Source organism: Hylaeus anthracinus, unplaced genomic scaffold (genome assembly GCF_026225885.1).
Source record: "Hylaeus anthracinus isolate JK02 unplaced genomic scaffold, UHH_iyHylAnth1.0_haploid 11981, whole genome shotgun sequence".
NCBI lineage: Eukaryota > Metazoa > Arthropoda > Insecta > Hymenoptera > Colletidae > Hylaeus > Hylaeus anthracinus.
In genome coordinates, this window is record NW_026534329.1 from 4,872,331 (window position 1) to 4,888,647 (window position 16,317).

General features: G+C 40.1%; 1 protein-coding gene across 1 annotated transcript in view; it reads left to right on the top strand.

Annotated features, from left to right (window-relative positions):
* Positions 1 to 16,143, top strand: part of LOC128885526 (RNA polymerase II elongation factor Ell) — a 255,314-nt gene extending 239,171 nt beyond the window's left edge. The window contains exons 4-9 of the mRNA XM_054139611.1: positions 9,610 to 9,734; positions 11,038 to 11,154; positions 13,106 to 13,342; positions 14,060 to 14,130; positions 14,334 to 14,543; positions 15,047 to 16,143. Coding sequence (XP_053995586.1) covers positions 9,610 to 9,734; positions 11,038 to 11,154; positions 13,106 to 13,342; positions 14,060 to 14,130; positions 14,334 to 14,543; positions 15,047 to 15,963 — 1,677 coding nt within the window. The 3' untranslated portion in view covers positions 15,964 to 16,143. The remainder of the gene's footprint in view (positions 1 to 9,609; positions 9,735 to 11,037; positions 11,155 to 13,105; positions 13,343 to 14,059; positions 14,131 to 14,333; positions 14,544 to 15,046) is intronic.
* Positions 16,144 to 16,317: the final 174 nt, after the last annotated feature.

A 16,317-nucleotide genomic window follows, 5' to 3' on the forward strand; every position in this document is an offset into this window, starting at 1 on the left:
CATTAAAATCTGAAACTGGACGTAGAGAAGTTGCACAGTAACAGTCATCGTTGTCCAACCAACGATCATTTCTTGAGTATTACGAATATATCTATAGTTTCCAATTCATTTCCAAATGTATGTCAAATTTCCAATTATACTGTTGAACGTGATTATCTCAGTAGAACTACCTTAAGTTGAATAGGACTTGTCACTGGTGGTCACCGGCCAGTGTTCGGACATATTAAGTAGAAATAGGATCGTCCATGGTTAGACAATTTACGCAAACCGCGTAACTGCGAGTCACCTCTCGAGTGCAAAGGGGCAGCAGCGTGTCCGGAGCTGCGAAATGGGTTAACAACGCTCGTTTCGCTCGGAGCCGAGAACTTCGTACAGTGAACAGATAGAAAGGGGACGCGAAAACGCACGAGGACGGTGAAGTCACCAAACGCAATCGCGGCACGCCGTTTATTTCACGCACCGCGCTGTGCGAAAAACGAAGGTGCACCTATACGCGGCCGACCTTGTGCCAAATGCCGCTTCATCCTCAGCCAGGGACACCCGATCGCGGTTACGTTTGTCGTCTTTTTCTTTTTTTTTTCTCGCTCCTTCTCTGCGCCAAGACGCCGAGCGCAATTTCGACTCGATCTTCAAAGAGGAATTATTTTTTTTCTCGCCACGGAAAAGCGGTTTCTTTATCATTTTTCGTTGAAGGAAGTACGCAAGATTTTTATTCGAAACCTTACAGATGCTTGTTTTCCTGTTTCAGCATGACGTGGAAATTCTTATGGAAAGATTTATTCAATTATACAATTATTGTATAAATATATTGTATTATAAATACGATATATGTACTTTGTACGATATACAATATATTACAATATTATATACAATTATAAATTTATTGTATAAATATTACAGATAATTCATGTTCATTGAAGAAAGTCTACGTTAAATGATAGGTTTGATATTTCCAAATAAATGTTTCATTATAATTATACAGGGTGTCCCACGTACCACTTTTCACGATTTTTCAAGTACTTGCGATACTCTGACAAAAAAATATTTTAAACAAATATTGATCAGTTTTCGATCGGCTATACATCGCAATAAATAAAAGTTGTGAAGAAAATTTTTGCTTAGTATTATATGTGAATAAATCTTACACGTGTACCTGTATATTTATGATGAAACATTTATTTAGAAACATCAAACTTATCATTTAATTGAAATGTCTTCTTCGATGGACATAGAGGATACGAATACTTATTGTATATACTAGTATAACACTACCAATGGTGTTACTCGTAATTAGACTGCAGATCTGTATGCATTTATAGGAAATTTAAATTGCACACAGCGTGCAATAATAAAACAAAATATATTGAAAGTAGAACTCAAAGGAGCTCCCGTCCATTCAACGTGGAATATAAATTCATTTTATAATTTTCATTGAACGAATTACATAACAAAAATTGTCGACAGCGTTCAGCAATTATAAATGCTGGGAACAGAATACGCAAGTCGCGTTCGTTTATTATACAGAGGCGTCGATCGACGTGAACACGAATCGCGACGATTGCATCACGTTGAATAAACGGTGGGAACACTCCGATTTAAGAAACGACTTTAAAGTGGCTTTCCGAGGTGACTCGGTCGCGGTTCAGCGTCGCCGTCGCGTGTGAATGACACTTCGCTTACGAGCGAATAAACGACGATGAACTTCGCGCGGCGACGCGTTACTCGCGATGGCTTTTGTGAAATTTCTTTTGCTCCCCTTTCATTCGCGCCACGTATAGAAGCACGAAAGCGAACGTCGATCGGTGGGCGTTCATTGTTCTCAGGCGCCAGGTACACGCCTTGTTGCGGCGTCTCCTTTGCGACTCGATGACTTCGCTAATGACTTTCCCTGAGGCGAAGTTAAAGAATCCATTCGAACGCGAAACGTTGCGAATACGGTTAAAGGGATAATTGGAGGAAATTACATAAATCGTAAAATTGTTAAATAAGAGCGTAGTATAATATAGAATATTGTTTTGTTTTGTTTGTATTAGGCGTTGAAATTAATTCTGCTCTCCTTTTTTTTTTAGATAACTCGATATAGAAACCATATTTTGGTTTCGTGCCATCTCAATAAAAAGCTTCAAAGAAAACACGCGCTTCTCAACAAGTTGCTGTGACGTATCTCGCGTGATCGTTGCTACTTACATTTCGACGTCGATTTCGTTATTTAGATACGAACATTTCGATCAATAATATGCTACAATGAAGGATGCACATGCGTAGAAGCATGACCAACCCGCTGTTGACAATCCTACCCGAATTCTTTCAGCTACCCTTCTTTCCAGCTTGCAATGGTACACCTCCTCGGCTCCTCGCGAGATAAAAGAGCGCGTGGAAGACGCAAGGGTCGCCGTTCGCTTCATATTTCATCGGTCTTTCGTTATTTGATTACGTCACGTGGCACCCATGGGGCCCTCGACTCGATTTCCCGGAGCTCCAGCGACGGATCGCGAAACTTTTCTCGGTACGCTTCTGTCTCGATAAGCAGAGGATCGGAGATTCGTGCAGCCTCCACGTTAAATGGCGGACACGAGGAAGGCGCGCCAGACGGGTCTCGATTATTACGAGCGGAATTGAATTAAGCGCGAGTGGGGCAATTCTCTGTTGGATACACGGTAGACCCTGTATAATAGGCCAGAGATGGGCAAACTTTTATCTAGATGAACATCTCAAGCAACGAACCAAACATACGTACTTCATTTGTTATTGAAACTTTCGGGGTCAAGATAATGTCGCGTTCGATGTTATTACGAGTAGACCGCGGAATGATTATTTATGAAATAAAATATAAAATATGCGAGCGAAAAGGGTACGTAAACATTTGCTAGTTAAAAAATTCCTCCAATTAACATATAAAATAATTGTTTCGACGATGTTTTATTTGGAAAATAGTGATACTAATGTTTATTAAATTTTCAAGTCATTTTTTTAATACTATCGATAGTTTTTCGAGTAATTTAAACGCAAACTATGTGCGGTATACGTACAGATGCGGAATGATGAGAACGAAACGTTACGCAGTCTCAAGCATCACTTCGGTTTTAAACAAACTCTTCTGTCTTTATATTCTCGTTCTGCTTGGAAAGAGATTATTATTATCCCGTCGGCGATTCGCGGTTTCCTTTCATGGGCTGGAAACACTGTCGCGATTATCGCGTTTTTATCGGGGCTCCTGATAGCGCAGACCACTCGAGTCTACGCTGTTCGCGGCTCTTTGTCAGCTGCATCGAGTGCAACCGTCACCCATGCGCATGAAGAGATTAATGCAAAAAGAAAGAGGGGAACATCCTTTGAATGCAGTCTGCGCCGACGGTATTTTTTACGTGTGTTAATTTTTATCGAACGAAATGTCCAGTAAAATGCAATTTAAACGCAATATCACGATCGTGTCGTTTCACTTAGGTGAATTTTTCGGACGGAATTCTGTCATCGTTTACAGCTATTTGCAGTTCAATAATATCACCATGGCAACGAATTCATGAAATAATTTATGATCAGTTCAAGTTTTATTTATTGTAATATAAATTATACTAACAAGTGATTGAAAAGAAGAGGAAATTACAAATTTTAGTATTATAGCGATACATATGTAAATATTATACCGCGTTACACATTTTATTTATTTAAATTAAATGTTGAGTTTGGATTTAGAATCAGCGCCCCCGAAAACCCCGGTACACAAAGTTTCATCAAAATCCAGTGACTTTTCGTATTTTGTTCTGTTCTTGGATCCGCCATTTTGAATTTCTATCTTTGGAGTTTAGATTCTGAGTCAGCGTCCCCTAAAACCCCTAGGTACCAAGTTTTCGCATTTTTCGCATTCCATGCCTCCGTATTGGGTCCGCCATTTTGAATTTGTAAATTTTTTAGCTTAGATTTGGAATCAGCAACCCCAAAAACCCCTGTTGACTAAGTTTCATCCAAATCGAATCACTTTTCCACACTTTGGTCAGCCATATTGGATCCGCCATTTTGTATTTCTAAATTTTGAGTTCAGATTTGAAATCAGCGACCCCAAAAACCCTTATAGACCAAGTTTCATCCAAAACCAGTTACTTTCGCATTTCGGTCCGTCGTGGTGGATCCGCCATTTTGAATTTGTCAATTTTGAGTTCAGATTTCAAAATCAGCGACCCCAAAAACCTCTGTATACCAAGTTTCATCAAAGTCGGTCGTAAGGAAAAATAGATACGTTCGTATTTCTCCTAAAGAACTTTAAAGGGTTTCCCAACCAGGAAAACTACAATGTTTACTATTGTTTCTCGGAATTTCGGGGGTTGTTCCTTCCAGGAATACTCTAATGTTTACTACTATTTCTCCGAATTGCAATGACCTTGCAAGGACGCTGGAGGCCACTGCATAAACGTCATAAATGCCTATGAAATCGAAAACTTTAAGGTGTCATAGCTCAGCGAGGAATCATCCGATTTGATTCTAACGAAACGCAAATTGAAGGGCGGAATTTCTACTATCTAATAGGTTAGTATCATTATTGTCAGATACTCATAAACAATTGTTTTTTAATAAAAATAGATGAGACTTTGAAGTGTCGTACTTCGGCATGGATCGTCCGATTCGATTCAAACAAAATGCAAATTAAAGAGCGGAATTTCTACTATCTAATAAACATTTACTCTCTTTGTTAGATACTCTCAAACAATTGTTTATTTATAAAAATGAATGTGATATCCTACAAAATGGATCATACATAAGTTCCTATGATTGCTGTCGTTATGCATGTCAATTTATACTTAAGACAGCCACGCATTTTCTTTCTGAACGCAAGGTATCCTACGACGTGTGAACAAAAATGCGAGAGGTTTGTCCTTCCAGTGAAATTTTAACCAACGACTTTTGCTCCCTTCGCGAAACTTTCATATCGCCTCCTCGCACTGTTCAACCTTTCAAGAAGAAGGGGGGAATCCTCTGTGTCCTCGATACGTGAACGTCCGTGAGAAAAATATCCCTTCCTTCGCTGAGATCATGATCGGATTGTCTCTTGTCGTTTTAAGAATGTGCTTTTTATATTTTCCTCCAGTTTTACTGAGTTCTACTAGAAACATTGGATCTTTGATTAATTTTGAGAATTTTGGAATTCTTGTCGATTTTTTAAAAATACAAGAGGAATTATGATGGCAACTAGAGAATCGGGTATAATTATTGGGAGACGTTTCGGGGTCCATAGTCGGTATACTGACGATGCATAGCGAAGGTCGGCGCGGTCCATCGATCATTCGAGGATCGACCATGCATCGCGATACGATTCTAATTGCCGCTTTCGACGCGTCGCACGAAATACGTTCGGTCCGTTGACCGATTTCAAAATGTCAGGAGGCGTTACGCCGCGGAAAGAAGAAAGGATTTCGCAGGAATCGAGGAAGAGAAAGGATGAAGGGGGGCAACGCCAAGGAGGGAGAGAGGGTTTACCACTCGAACGTTACGAAATACACTCGGTCGTGGTTGGCTGACTTTCGATGAAATTCAATCGCACGAAAAACGACTGCGCTCTTGTTTGTTGGAAACGAACGTTAATTCTCGAAAGCATGGAAGCCGGACTTCTTATGCCTCGTGTGTCCGCTAGGAAAAAAACAATTCGGCCGAAACGAGAACCGTGTGTCGTGAACTGGGTCATTTTTCGAAAATATTTTATGTACTTTTCGTGAAACGTTTCACTATATTGGAAATATTATGTGTATTAAATAGATGAGTTTATTTATACACTTGCGGTATTTTCTTTTTTTTTTTTTTTTTTGAGGCAGAATATGAAGAATAAAAAAAAATACTCTAAGAAACCTAACAATGCAAATGGAAATTGAATTTCAATAAAAATTCATATATACTCCACAATGAAATTTCTCAAAGAAAATTCCTAATCTAGTAAACGTCCCATTCTAAACTCTTCGATCTTCAAATCCATTTCACGAATTATAGCCCTAAAAAAAAATATCATTGGACGTGATTAATTTTATCACCCAATGATATTAAAGAACGTTACACGGAAAGACTCGACGAGAAAATTTGAACGTAAACGTTTCACCGCCTCTGGAACGCACGGCGCCGGCAAAACGAAGGAAAACGTGCTCATAGAACCCGGTGTTCATAAAACAAGCTTCTCGATGCAATTTGCGATTTTCTACTCCAGTAATGCGAGCGACTTGCTCGCCTTTGTTCGTCGAATGTTGCGCGCCAGCATCGACCAGCGTGTATTTATAACGCTGCGGTGCGATTGTATAACAAAGAATTGTGTGACACAATTGTGAAAGCAAAAACATACGAAAGATAATAAGAAAGTTGACGCAATTGGCGATAATCTTCTTTGTGTTCGACGGTTTGCCGAGCGGAGGCATGTCGATTGCAGAACGCAGTGGAAAATCGCATTTTACACGTGCATGCTTACTTTCGAATATTTTCTTGGTTTGTTGCTTTTTAGTTTCTCCGTTAAGAGGTGTTACGATATAACATATTATAAAGTATATTATATATAATTAATTAAGTCGAATGTCGATATATTTGTTTATAATACTATTGCTGTAGCCAAAGGAATGAGACAAGAAGCAATGAAGAATTTCGTATTATAATTATAATATTAATTTATAGTTTCAAAAAGAAATCTTGCAGAAACACTGTTACTGGTTATTAAGAACTTAATTATATTTCAGAAAGAGACTAAGTATCCTTTGTAATTTTTTTTTTAAATTCTCTTAGACTATAAGCAATGCATGTTTGAAATTTCAAATGGACTTCAGATAGACTTTATAGTTTCAAAAAAGAAACATCTTGGAAAATGCTCTGTTTCTGGCTACAAAGATAAGAGCCCCATCAATTCAAATCCGCCGATAAACGTACCTCTTGCGTTGTCGTTGTCGCCGTAGAAATAATTCTTACGACGACAGCCAAGACAGCTTTCCATGGATGTTCCACCCAGGTCTCGTAGATTTCTATCACCGCGACGGGGAACGTCGAAAAGTTTCCTCAAACTGGTTTCGTCCTGGGCCATTTACTGCTTCGACGGCAATGCTCGCTGCATCCCCTGTCCGTTAGGTCATCATCTTTAGATCATAATAAAAAAAATTACGCTATGCACTCTTTCATCCCCTATCGCATAAATTTTATTTGATCATTTAAAAGAAAAATTATTTCTTAGTTATTTATACATCCACGATATAATAGTGCAACGATTGAGACTGAAAGCTCCTGCAATAATCGAGGTAATCAATCCAATGAATGACTATACTCTTCTTTCGAAATAATTCAGTTTGTGAAATAATTAAATGTGCAATAATTGAGGTCCTACAGTACTCGCATACCTTTATTGTAGATATTCGATAAAATTTCAAAAATGCTTTAGTTTTTCGGTAACTAAATACGAATACCACTTTTCATCGTTCAGTAGTCGACACGAGGAAAAATGATTTATTCTTGCATGGACTCGAACAGTTCGGTCGTTATTTTCGCACCGCGCAACTGGCAAAATATTATTTCGAAACGCGTCGAGGTATATTTATTATCATTATCGGCTGCACGGGTTACGAGAGGAGTTAATGGTTTGTCGAGTGATAAACTGAGTCGTTTTCGGAATCGTGTATTTTTGAAACAAATTAACGCAAGAAATTTGGTGCCATGATTTATTAATATATATATGAAGGAGAGTAAAAGAAACGTGCTTTAGTTTTGGAATATTTTGGCGTATGGTTGCTTCGTAGGGTAAGGGATAATTTCGAACGCTCGATGGCCGACGTGTATGCTCGATTGTTAATTAATAAGAGCGCGCGATGACCTCGTGACACGTGGGAAATCTTCGTGCTGCTGCAGCTACTCTGGGATGCATAGAATTTTTCATTGAGAGAGGGAAATCTTTTTAATTTCGGGAAACCAGACCATAAGTGGAGGGAATGAAGTTCTGATTACATCGAGATTGTGCAAGGAGTTCTGGGAAGAGTCTAATTTTTGTCACGCATAGTTTGCAATAGCTTTGTAACTATATATATATATATATTACTTATAACCCTTTCGACCCGAGTGAGACATATATTTCCCAGGGAATATTTTTCTGATTTGACCAAATTGCAATTTAGAAGTAGACTTATAGGAATATACGTGAAAAAATGAAAATTATTTACGCTGGGGCATATTGTATTTTCTTATTCAGCTTTGATATACATCCAACCCTAGTTTAATGCGATATTAATTTCTTAAAAGAGAAACGCATAGAATGCAAACAGAAAAAAGTCTTCCAGGTTTGCTCCAATTTGTAATTCCTTGCGATTCACCGATGCAAAATTTCAATTACAATTTTAAAATTATAGGAAGCCTCTATTTCTAATTTATAAGTGGAACGGCAATTTATAATTGTAAGGGATGAATGAAATGTTCCAGAGGCAACCCTGTCGTGCTCGACGCAATGGCGATCGAGCACAGAATTATCTAACGCACCGATAACCACCGGCCAGAGCGAGCCTTTGTTATCCGACGAAATTATGGTCGAACGAGAAACCGGCAAACAGCGCGCGACGCAGTTAAATTATGTTTGGTCCTGGCTGTAATTTGACACAGCCCTTCTAATCACCGCTGTTTGGACGTAATTTGACGTGACGCGTCGCGTCGCGTTCGAGAAATTTTAATCCCCCTGTCCCGTGCACGCGTAAATTGAGTGGATTGTAATTTGGACGTAACGCGTTCGAGATTATGCTCCGCGCAATCGTAGTTTTCCGCGCAAACTATAGAATACAAGAAAACAACTTGGAAATAGAGTACGAAAACATGAATCAAGAACAATAGGCTTATAATTAAGGATATACGCAATTGTTTTTCAGGAATTTGTAAATAATTAGCAGCAGTTGAAAAAAAAAGGCTTGTGCCAAAAAGCATCCACCGTATATGGAGAATACACGTACAAGTTTACTTAAACCTTATATCCTTACAGTTTATAAAAGTTTACAAATGGTACTGTAGTACTCCATCGTCAGAAGAAAAGTCAAACAAAATCCCCATAATAGACCTGCGATATTCCACTTTCAATCAAATAAAACACGTTGGACAACTCCAATTAGCAACCAATACAAATTTTAGATTCACTTATAAACCAATTTATTTTCACTTCAATTTATTTCCATTGACGAATCTTTCCAAATCGACATCAAAACAAACGAAGTCACGCCCAAAATTTAATTCATGAACGAATCGAAAGTATTTGCTTGTTCATCTCCGAATAAGCGGGTATCCGATATCAACGATCCAAGATTGAATAATAAAGCGGGGCTCCCCTGAATAAAACGTTAACCTGAGAAGGATTACATCCTACTTACGAATCTACTTAAAGGCTCAGACGGATAGATAAATAGATAGATAGATAGATAGATGAACAAGCTTGGGGATACATATGCGCGTGCTCCATGTACCCAGGCGAGATATAGGTAGCCGTTGCTATAGGTATATGAGAATAGGTATATAGCGGCTCGTGTCACGTACACGGCAGGTACACTACGGAGCTGTTTCGTAATTTAATGCGACCTTATTAGCGGGATGAAGTCGCACAGAGAGTAACCGACGATTGTGTTCTGATTCCAGCAACTCTCCTTTCCATCCACGCAATCCAGCCATGGATCGGCAGGCTTCACGTTCAGCCTTTCCGGCAACCAGGACATCGAGGGTCCTCAGGGTGGCTTCGAATGCATCCAGCAGACCGGCCCCAAGTGAGTTAACCCCATTTTCACCTTTGTCTTTCGACGCCTACCGCCGCGCGTTCTATGTTATCGTAACGGTCCCTCGAACACAGTCAGAGTAAGTAATCAAAGTAGCATTCGCTGCTTTCGTTTACTCGCCTCTTAATTACGAATGTCGCGTAGAGCGCCACCGAAAAATCGTGAGGTTTATTTTTCTTTTATATACAATTAGGTGTTTGGAAACCTTTGCCGACGGGTGACGATTACTTCTGTATTTACAAGTATATTTGTGCTGTGTAAACATATCATAAAGATTTGTAAATTCATCGTCTAAAGGGCGCCGTTCATCGAATTGTAGGGAACGATTTTCTTTCGTATTTAAAGGGTTACATTTTTTGTGAAATCATAAATGTATGAATATGTTACGAGTTAGTAATAGGTTTTATTTGTTGCGAGAACCAAGAAAATTAGTTTTCCTCCTTCCTGTAATTATAAAAATATACTTTCATGTATAATAATTGTGCGTTGATCTCGGTAATTTTAATGTCAATGCCATTTAAATAATGCTCTGTTAAATCACGTTATATACATCTGCACTTGAGAGACAGAGTATACATATGTGTACGTTTAATCCAGACTTTAGAAATTAAATATTTCAAATAGTAAAAGATATAATATTAATCAAGTGACTTAATACATACATCCAACTTACAAAAGTTTCGATTTAAACTTTTATTTATTGGCGGGACTTACAAGTCCCATCAATTTCTACATGGTACTGTGTTAATTCTTCACTTCAGTTCGCTTCTATGAAGTTCGTTTTTAATTGTTAGATGCCAGCACGAGCTTTTTTTTGGAAGCTTGTTAGAGACAACTTTATAAAATGATGTAAAACCAAGATGGACGCTTAGATTTTAAAAACTTGAGGAATTCAGTAAATGAAGGATTAAAATAAATGGATCCTGTATAATAAATGGAGCGAGCTTTTTTTTTTGGAAGCTTGTTAGAGACAACTTTATAAGATGATGTAAAACCAAGATGGACGCTTAGATTTTAAAAACTTATGAGGAATTCAGTAAATGAAAGGTTAAAATAAATAGATCCTGTATAATAAATGGAGCGAGCTTTTTTTTTTTTGGAAGCTTGTTAGAGACAACTTTATAAGATGATGTAAAACCAAGATGGACGCTTAGATTTTAAAAACTTATGAGGAATTCAGTAAATGAAGGGTTAAAATAAATGGATCCTGTATAATAAATGGATATATAATCGACAGCGATGGGTTCCACTGAATTGGCGTATTCTTTATCGGCGCAATTTTCTTTCCGTTCAGGAGTCTGGAGAGCCTTGGCGCATTGCCGTGCAAAATGCGGATACAGGCGAACGACGACGTGTACGAGACAACCAGGCATCGAATGGCCGTCGCCGAGGAAAATAACAAGAACAAATGGTAAGTCACCCTTTGCAGTAGCCGAGGTGGCCGTCGAACGGTTTCGGCCTCATCGATCCTCGGCTGGAACCGATTTTTCTTCCTCGACGGTCGTTATCGACCCTCCTTACGGTCGTTTCGTTTATTTTCAGCGTGTTCCGTGTCATATTCGTACGCATTCCACCTTTTTAAACAAGTCGAAACTCCGTGGCTATTTAATCACCTATCGTTTACACGTGATACCACCGTTGACGTGATCCTTTGATAGTTGAATGTCAGATTCCGGAATTTCACAAGTTAGATTTGGGATTTAAATATTGTGAATATAACAGAAGAGTTGTATTATTAACAAAAGGATATTAGAGAAGGAAGACACGATTCTTTGATCGTTAATTGTCCAGAATTTGTAAGATTTATAGATTTTATAAAAATAACTCCTCACAAGGTCATCCGAAGATCGATACATCATACATATTTGAATTTACTTTTTTATTAGTTACTTGGCAAATTCGAACTGAAATCTTCGATACTAGCAAATAGCTAAACAAAATGCTCTTTAAAAGAAATCCAGATGAGACGTGATTCGCCACTATTTCTCGACACAAATTTTAGAGTGCATATTTAACAGCGTGAACGCTTAATCTTAAAATTTGAACTTTCCACGTTGTGTACTTTTCGCGTAAGAATTTCTAAAAGCTTGCCCGGATTTTTTGGGGAGGAGTTAAACGCGCTCCAACGTTAATCGTCGCAAGTAGTTTCCGTCAATTCGTAGTCATCAAAGGACGACACACGGCCGCTGGACGGCTAATTTGTTTAACAGTGTTACGGTCAAGGTCAGGAGCGCCTGACAAGTGCAACTTCGTCACGGGCTCGAACCTCTTCGTCCCGTCTTCGCGCACGTGGAACAAAAGCGTCGGTTGCGACACGGATTACATAACGGGAGCAGATGCCCTCGACGAAAAGAAAAGAAACTCGAAGGAAAGCCCCGATAATGCCCGTAAATTCTATTGTCGCCGAACAGGGGAGCATTGCACTAGCCAGCTTCGCGTAAAGCTTCGGAACGTCGAATAGGAATTATTATCCAGCGAGCGGGTTACGTAATGGCGCGTGTAACAACAAAAGCGATAATGGGCTTCGCCGTTGGCTGGTAACTGCGTCAAAGGGGATCGATTAATCACTTTCGCGAAGACAATTCGGTGGATCATTGGGACCTGTCTGGTCCAGAATGAACCAGCGACGATCGTGTTTTCTCAACACTTCAGGGACGAATTGTTTTGCTCGGATCGTTATTGACCCGTGACATCGGTTAAATTCGTCACGGTGTCGCGTTACGACGTTGGAAGCTTTAATTCGGAATTATTTATGCATACCGTGGTTATTTCTGTATTAGAATATTTTTAATAATTATTTGGGCGTTTGTATCGTTATGTTGGAACAAAATGTGAAATAATTCACAGTATGTTAACAGTAGAAAAGTAGCATTTGGAACAAATGTGATATCAGGTGTGTCTAACAGAAAAATGGTTTCTTGGTTTCTGTGTGTGTAACGGAGAAGGTCAGAGCTTCGTTGGAATAATGGATGACGAACGAGCAGTCTGAATAGTGATTTATACGTAGAGTTCGTTCGATTGTTCAAGTGAAATATAATTCCATTTTGTAATTCAAGTGAAGTGTTCTTCGTGAAAATGGCTCCAAACACAACTATATTCGATCTACTTTTAAACATACACAATGATTCGAAAAACGTATCACCGAGAAACTTCGCAAATCCATCAATAATACTCCCGAGAAAAAATAAACAAATTTTTATAATTCGTTACTTGAATCCTAGTTAAAGGATTCCTTGACAAGCGTAGGCTAGAACTTTTTTTTATCCTTCATACCTCGCTCGAAATTTTGATGTAGGTAAGAATTATACACCTGGCCCCCATTTTTACGATGTTTTGCACATTGTTCCTCTTGTTTGTTCCAGCACCAGGGTTATCAAGCCAAACAGGCCGGACATCGGGCGCAAGGTGAAGGTGAAAGCGACCGGAAGGCCCATACCGTCTCCATCGAATTCGAGGCATCGGGAATCGACGAGCATTCCAACGTTCGGCAGTCAGCCCAGGCTGTCTTCCTCCACTTACAAGCCAGCCATCAGCAATCCTCCGCCAGCCAGGAGTCAACCGGAGAAAAAGGTCTCCGACGTCATGCGCAGGCCGTTGAAGTAGGTTCATGCCCATCACTGCTAGATGACGTATCGAGACTCGCTCGAACACGTTACAGCTTCATGTTCGCAACCGTCCAATGAAAATTAAACGACACACGTAACGGTACTCGATACGACGATCCTCGAGAGTCGCAGATTTGCTTTAATCTCGCGTGGATTATGAAAGAGTAATCACGATGAGCTACTATACTCGAAGTGATTATAGTTGATGACCAAGTTATGATATTAGAGCCACTGATTGGGGGAGGAAAGGGACCTGTTTTAAACGAAAATAATGTCGATGTTAGATTAAAGATGTCAGAGAATATTATTCAGTTCGCAGATTTTATCCCCATTACATTTAATTATACTTTAATTAATTACAATGTGTGAAACTTTTTTCTTATTTCCTACGAGTCTAGCTTTATGAAGAGACATCCTTCTAACATGATACATAATTTGATCGACTACTGTAAGATAAAAGTCTCTACAACTCGTATCGACAAGAGAAGCATTTTTCAAAATTTATAGAATCTAACGAAACTCTAAATATCAGACCATGACACAGTATGTCAGGCCAGAATCTATAATTGTCTTAAATTAAACTGTTCTAAATCACAATGGAATTTTTAAGTGCATACAAAAATATTACTAATACAACTTTTATATAATTATTTGCTAATGCGAATGTATTACTCTAATTGTAACTAATGCGATCTCTTTTTTCGTCAACAGGGAGAGGCTGATACATCTTCTCGCTTTGAGGCCATACAAAAAACCTGAATTGTATGATCGCATTAACAGAGGTAAGAGTCAGCGTATCGTAGAAGCTTAAGGCGTTTAATTACTCTGATCTCTTTAAAAATGTCTTGGAAAGTGTACACATTTCTCGTGGAAAAAAATGCCTAAAATACGCCTGTTTTTTAAGCGGTCGAGATAGTTAAACGCCTCGGGGATACCGAAACCAAATTGGACGAGTCCAGTTATCTAATCCGTGGATCATTTCCAGAGGGTATAAAAGAACGTGAGCGCAGCATCATGACGATGATTCTGAAGCAGGTGGCTTTCATGAGGGACAACACGTATCATTTGCACAGGTATGTTTGGAACGACGTTCAGGAAGACTGGCCTTACTACACCGAGCAGGAGAAGGCGATGCTGAAGAGAAGAAAACCTCAGAATCTTACTCCTCCTGGGTCCAGCGACGGTGGATCTAGCGGTACGTTTCGCGTCATCAAATACAGATTTATTAGTGTACGACAGAGTGAAAGATACTATACGAGTCAAGATTTTAAAATATCGACTTGTTTGCATGGATGCAGTCCAAAAAGGTTTCTCAAAATTAGGATAAAAGTGAATTACATCACTCACTTTCGCTCTTTCACATCCAACTTGGACTCTTTCTGTTCGTTTCTATTGGCTTTCTATCTAACACCAGAGTAAATATTTTTATTATTATTTCAAGCATGTTTTGCGTTGGTCTGGATGTATTTCCATCTAAAATTCTGGAGTTACTTTGAATTTCACGATGATTTATTAGTAAAGTTTATCAAATACTGCCTTAGCACTCTTAGTTTAAAAAACTTCTGATCGTTAACCAATCCATATTGGGTTAGGTAGAAAGATATTCCACAAAGTCCAAAGCGGTCTCACTTAACAGTATTACTATAAAATCTACATGAGCGTACGTCAACCGTTAGCACCGTTCGTATTCGTTTTCAGGTAGCGGACAGTCGCCGAATTCCACTCACCCCGGCTCACCGCCAGCGATCACGGCTCCGCCACCGTCTCTGAGCGCCAAACGGCCGGGCTACTACCAGGGTAACGACGGGCTGCCCACAAAGAAGCAACGGGTGTCTCGTTGCAAGAAGCCAGAGCCGAGCTCCGGTTCGACGAACCCCGGGGAGAACGGAAGGACGGCTGGTAGTGTTGGTAGTAGTAGTAGTAACAGTGTTAGTGGAGCACCAGGCGGTAGTAGTGCTAGTGGCAGTGGTGGTGGCAGCGGTGTGATTGACGGTTGGGACCAGAGGCAGCATCAACGTGACCGCCGAGGCGATTACAGGCCCGAAAGAACAGCGAACAGTGATGTGCTACGGGGTGGCGGCTACGGAAGCGGCAAACCGTGCACGACGCCCACCAGTGACAGTGAAGAGAACAACCGGACCGGTCACCGCGACGTCGCCATTATCGGGACCTCGTCAGGGAGCAACGCAACCAGCAACGCGACCAGCAGCCATAATTCTCATAGTAGTGTAGCCCATAGTAACTCGTTGAGCGGCAGTCGTCACCACCATGTCCCCAAGACGACGGCGGCCGGTCCTGATAGTATTACCATCGCGACGGATTTCGCGGCGCGTTCGATGCCCAGTGCCGTGACTGACGGTGGTAGCACGGGTAGTAGTTACAGTGGTAGTTCGAACGGCGTGCTAGCCGACAGGAGAGACAGGAGCGACAGGAACGACAGGGGACGCGGAGGGGACAAGGATCGGGAGTCGAAGAAGAGGAACAGCGGCACTAGCAGCAGCAACTCCTACAACGACCTGGCCGGGAACGGGGACAGCACCGTCACCACTTCCACCTGCAATCTCGACTTACCGGAGAGCCCCAAATCATCGGAGTATCCGGACTACCTCACGTGAGTGTCTCGTGAATCGTTACGCTTAGCTGTCCGAGGTGTAAAACGGTTGAAACAAATGTCGACTATACCCTCCCATTCCTTAGTTTATTGCTCGTTCCTCGACGATTGCTTTGTCAAAATTTCATTTGCGAACTTTGTAACCGCGGCGGTTGCATTTCATTATGTACATTTGTGGTATTTCAATCATGAACCTGACTCGTAAAGGCATATTTTCCATGCTTGACACGAGTTTCTTGATATATGTCTTGCACTTTCAAAAATATCCTATGAAAGAATATTGTTAAGCCAAGTTACGGTTAAAAAAGCAGCTTTTCAACCGTAACTTGGCTTAATTGATTTTATAAAAAAAAAAAAA